The 6,000-nt window shown below is 33.6% G+C and overlaps 1 protein-coding gene across 2 annotated transcripts in view; it reads left to right on the forward strand.

Moving 5' to 3' along the window:
* Window positions 1-4,590, forward strand: part of LOC140166026 (WD repeat-containing protein 31-like) — a 111,861-nt gene extending 107,271 nt beyond the window's left edge. For both annotated transcript variants that reach the window (XM_072189398.1, XM_072189397.1), the window contains exons 8-9: window positions 1,625-1,694; window positions 2,968-4,590. In XM_072189398.1, the coding sequence (XP_072045499.1) occupies window positions 1,625-1,694; window positions 2,968-3,064 (167 nt within the window). In that variant the 3' untranslated portion in view covers window positions 3,065-4,590. The remainder of the gene's footprint in view (window positions 1-1,624; window positions 1,695-2,967) is intronic.
* Window positions 4,591-6,000: the final 1,410 nt, after the last annotated feature.

Raw genomic sequence — 6,000 nt, forward strand, 5'->3', positions numbered from 1 at the left:
TAACCTATAAGTGTGCAATATTTGTTTGTCTTTTAACATGTCTTGGATGACAAATGAGAACAGTATACCATGGTAAAATCATTGACATGCAGATGTATTTAATTTTACAGCAGAATGTGAAATATTTATTTATCGTTTAATTTGTCATAAGTGGAAAAAGAGAACCATTATACCTTTATCATGATAAAACATTAAAAACAATTATGTATTGTTGTGTAATTGATGCATTCTTTTGATTTCACGAAGGAACTTTTGATAAACTTGATGCTATCATTGATTTACATGTACAGCGCTCTTCCCTAGTAAAAGTAGCACGATTGTGATTTTGCCCTTTCGTTGTTAAGTAAGCATATCTCAAGATTAAAACAAGCAAATTGAACAGACTAAACGGCATTTGAGAGCTAAGTATATGCCCTTGACGTTGATGTAAGCATTATGTCACAACAGTATTTTCTAATTGTCACAAAGGGCGCTTTTCACTTGCACAATTTTTTTTGAGACAGGCTGTATATGTGGTGGCAGTTTACAAAATATGCTATATTTTGATGCAAACTCCATCCAAATCGGTCATCTAGTTACCGAGTTATGAGCAATTTATCAATGGCTGAAAACAATATAAAACAAAAGAATTTGAACACTGTTTTTGCCAATATCTCAAAAACAATATTACACTAATATCATCATCAAAATAATGATAACCCTCATCCCATTCTTAACCATGTCATGTATAGGCTAGGAGCTATAATTAAGTCAATTAACTTCAATAGGTACTACCGGTCAGCCTATAAGAACTATTTTTATTGGTTATAAAGAGGGCTTTTTCATGTATTGAGCCAATCAGAGATATGCTTAGAATAATCAGTAAGGCTGAAGAGGATTTAGCTTACAATTTCAAAAAGATCTGTTTTGATTGGTTACTCAAGATGATTATATCATGTGACTAACCAATCAAGGGCACGATAAGAAAGGCAGTAGTGCCCATGGGTTATTAGCATGTAAAAAAGTCAATATGCACACTTTTCACTTTTCTCCGCCTGGATGACATGCAGACAGTGATGATTTTACTAACTTGTCCTAACAAGAAAGCCAGCAGTAAAATTCATCAAATGGGCTATTCCATTTAATATCCACACTACCCCTGTGGAAGATTTAGCTAAAGTCTGCCACAGAGGGAGTATAAGTTTCGAATAGAATCAACAATTGGGTAACTTCCATTTTAAATACTCACTCCAGTTGTGGAAGATATAGGTAAAGCCATAATACAGGGGGAGTATGGGTTTCAAAGTAATTAACTCTGAACAATTATATTTGAAAAACTTACTCCCACTGTGGACGGTATTTCCAAAATCTTCCACAGGGGAGTGTGGATTTCAACTGGAATGGCCCAATGGGGCCAAACAGTGTTCATACATGATCATTACACTGGGATCATTCAAGATCTGTGAAATAAGCATTCATCAATACCTCGAGGATCATTTAATGATGTGTTAATTAAGCATTCATGTTATCCAACACCGTACCAATTACCATTCCATACATACTTGTAATCAAGACTCTCCAGAAGGCGCCACTGATTATATTAACCTTTAAAAGTCCTTAGATTATTTTCTTCTTTTTTTCCCAGATTGTGTAAGCATGATGACAATACCAGGATCAGGACAGTTGACATCTATAGCAGCAGGAAATGATGGGAGGTAAGTGCATACTACAGTGTGTCTTGTCTCAAGTTGAGAGTAACACCGTGTTGGATTTCTCATTGACAGATTTGAATTAGTGTGTTTACGCTGTTGTCAGGCCTGGAAAAAAGTGGGAAGCTCCTTCCTGGGAAATTTGGAAGTTTTGAGGGAAATTAAGGTCCTTAAACAAAGAAATACATAACAATTGGAGGAATCTTTTTTTTTTTTTTTTTGAAGGGAAATTTTGATCATCTTGCAGGGAAATTTAAATTTTTTCCAGCCCTGGCCGTGTCGCCAGCGTACAGACCACAACACACCTATCATATGATCCATCCAGCTTCATTCACTATCAGGGTTTACTTTTACATTCACACACTTTCCGTACCCCTTCAAACGCAAAGTGCAAAGTCCAAAACGTACAAAATCTTAAAAATGTATACATTCATATATTGAATGATTTGATACAGGAAAACCCGATATTTTCATCTGGTAGTAACAAATAGTGTTTACTAGCGAAAAAAATGGAAAAGAAGAAAATTTTCGGTCCGAGTCCGCACCACAATTGACAATTTTTTCGAGAAAAACATCGATTTGGAGTGTCAAATTTCAGGACGGTAATGAGAAAACTATGATCAATTATATGATACCAAAAACTCATCAACAATGAGAAAAATTGGGTTTTACTGATGAGACTGTTGATATGGTTACGGGCCTTGAAGGTGGGTAACCTGATTGACAGCCTCATCCCCCCACTTTACCCCATCAAAATGCTGATTTTGGTATCAGGTGAAACCTCATATTTTTCTCATTAACATATTGATATTATTTGTTCCAAATCTGTATATTTCTGAAGAAATCATCAAAAAACTACTGAATTAGTCCTAACTGTGGTATACCACATTTGAGACTAATTCAACAGTTTTTTGATGATATCTCTGGTTTACACCGATTTGGAACTCCCAATATCAATATGTCAATGAGAAAAATAGGATCTCTCATTTGATATCAATTTATTACATGAATATCATAATAAAAGCACTGTAGACTATATAAGTCATGTATAAATGTCAGTAGTTCCATAAGGAATTAGTCCCATTTACAAGAAACATTTTCATGTTCTTTTTGCATGAATGCTTTTATGTTATACATCAATTAAAGAATTTCATTTTCCAAATGTATCAGGTCACCTTCCTTTAAAGAGTTGTGTGTGCCAACAAATTTTTCATACATACATTTTAAACAACTTCATCAAACTCATATGTTTCTTTTTAAAATCTTTTCTATTTTTCAGTCTGTGTGTGACCAGTCTGAACGGCAAGTTGTTTGTATTAACAGTATTGGAAGACTCCCACGGACAGTGTAAGATGCAACACAATGTGCAATATTAGTAAAATCATCTGTTATTAAGTTGATGATAGTATATCAAGTCATACCATATGTATGTATTTGTTTTGTTCTGATGTTCTGAAGTTAATTTGTGCCAACTTATATAATTTTCAAGTTGGTTTAGGTATTGTACAACTTGTTGTTACAAATACAAAGTAGAAGCACATTACAACACAAATCATAGAGAGCATGGGAGGAGCTGCCGTGGAGGAGATGCTGTGCATGACACCCCTGAAATTTCCAGAAAACGAGGAAAAGGAAAAAAAGTAATGAAGGAGAAGAAGCACATTTATCCTGCCCCATCTATCATATATCACAGACATTCACAAGTCAGCTATCACCGACCATTCTATCAATTGGAAGGACTCCAAAGTTATCGACAGAGAAGCTGATAAGACCACTAGACAGCTAAAAGAAGCCATCTGGATATACCGAAAAGGAAGACACTCTGAATAAGGACGAGGGGGCCTATTGACTCAACAACATCTTTTACCAACTCATCACATCCTCAATGGTTCCTGTTGCCTATAAAAGGAAGCAGTCAGATGTGATGAGTTGCCAGTCTGATGAAACTACTAGTGTAGTGGTGAATGTGAGTAGTCAACATCATTTTTCACTGGAATTGTTCAAAAAGAATCATGTTAACAGTTGAATCCAATATTCCAAATGAATTTGTTCAAAGATTTGGATTCTGATTCTGACCTGTTCCAACAAATTGTTGTTGCACCAGTCTCAATCAAGATCGAGCGTTGGGGAATGGTCGACTCACTCATGTTAAGAAAAAAAATATATAAAAATAAACAAAGATGAAAAAGATTTTTAAAAATATGTGACTTTTTTTTCCAACCCAAGTGTATTTCAAATCTATCATGTGGATTTTATTTGAATATAATTTGTGTGTTTCAAGAATACTGTATGATTATTTTTGTATCATGTTTATTTATCATGTATGTAACTTTTCAGCATGGTAAATGCTGTGTTTGTAAAGTAATTGATGAGTTTCTCTGAGTTGGACTCGGACAGAGAGAAGGTATCTTACACTTCCCATAATGTATTTCTCCCATTTCAATTTTCTGTACTGATTTGCTATAGTGCAACATCAGTCAATAGTGACGAAATGTACCTCAAGAAGTAGACCATATCCAGATCTTGCAAAATATCTTGAATATCACCCCATGTTTAGCCAAATGAAAACAAATGGAGCCTATACAAAGTAATGGGAGTGTTATTTTAATGAAATGATAAATGTTGCAAAGGATACTGGGAAGGGTAAGATACCTTCTCTGAGGACCGGGTTAATCAAAACAAAAGAAAACTAAACAATGGTAAAACAAAGATATAAAAACAAAACAAAGAGGAGTCTGTAAGCTATGGTACTTCATTACATGCATATTTTGTTCACTTTGCCCTAACCTTTTGAAAATTAACCATAACCTTGAAGTTAACTATAAATCTAAGCTATAAGCTACAGTTGAACTTGATTAAAACATTGTCATTGGTTGATATATGTGACATGATCAAGGGGAATGAGTCATAATGTTTAATTAGAAATTTTTTACATATCTTTTCTGGCAGTTTCTAAATGCTACATTTTGATACAAACCCCATCAAAATCGGACATCTGGTTATCGAGTTATGAGCAATTTATTAATGGCTGAGAACAATATAAAACAAAAGAATTTGAACCCTGTTTTTGCCAATATCTCAACAAAAAAAATATTAGCGACATCCGACTCATTCCCCTTGATCATGTCACATATAAAGATAAATTGTTTTTGCAGCTGATGCGTGTATAATTACTTCTCTCCAACATGTCTGCTTGCAACTAAATTGTGATTTTGTGAACGATGTGTTTCATCTCAGTGTTCTATATAATCCACATTAGCCGAAGGAATTAATATTTGTTTGTGTTGCTGATCAGAGACTTGCCAAAAAATCCAATCTTCAACAATTTTGTAGATTTCCGTTCATATCTATTTCCATGAAATGCATTCATTTCCTGTCGCAATTGGTTTTGAAATGAAATTCTTTGAAAAGTCTTTTCCAACCATCAATTGTGATCAAATTGTACTCAAATTGTAAAAAAAACAGAATTTGAAAAATATCGAGGGCATCCTCCTCAGCAAATGTTACAATGTAGTTTTAATTTGTTGTTGTAAATAAAGCCAAGTTTCAGCCATAATCACAGAATGAATTGTAAAAAATTCAAATTAAAAGTGTGGCAAAATGTTATGGCTTGTAAATACAATAATCAAAGAAAAGGTACAGCTCTGACATTTAAACTGGTGTCTGTGTTTACTCTAAAAATAATATATTGATTGTTTTGTATTTTATTTGACAATGATTTTCAGTTGTGACAATGTTGTGATTCCTAAAACAGTTATTGCTAAAATGGATATGTACGTTGGTGATAATTTTGATTACGTGTATTATTTTGTACAATGGAAATAGCCTCTTTGTTTTCAGATATGATGCCAATGTATAGTTTTGTTTTTAAAATACTTTTGTTTTGTATCAGGAGTGATATAATGTAAAAAGACATTGTAATTATAATCTAATTATATGTGATGTGATCAAGCAAAATCAGTCGGTAGTCAGAATATTGAGTTTACAGCCCAACAGAGGAAATAATTTCTTTTGTTGCCTATTGTTTTGGAAGCACTACAACTGTTCATATCTTTAGAAATAAACAAAATGTAGCTTTGTACATGCTTTATAAAATCATGTAGAAAATTGAAAACTTAATATGCCCGACTTCAGACTGATTTTGCTTGATCAAACCACATGTTCGTGCATCTTTCACCCAGAGCATTTTTATTAACATGCAGGTTCAATTATTATTAAACCCATTTAAATGACATTTAGATTAATTAATTTTTATTGGATGGTACGATAATATGTGACCGCCCATCACAAATGGGCTGTAATATCGGTAGTC

The sequence above is a fragment of the Amphiura filiformis genome, chromosome 12 (genome assembly GCF_039555335.1).
Source record: "Amphiura filiformis chromosome 12, Afil_fr2py, whole genome shotgun sequence".
In the NCBI taxonomy this organism is placed as follows: domain Eukaryota; kingdom Metazoa; phylum Echinodermata; class Ophiuroidea; order Amphilepidida; family Amphiuridae; genus Amphiura; species Amphiura filiformis.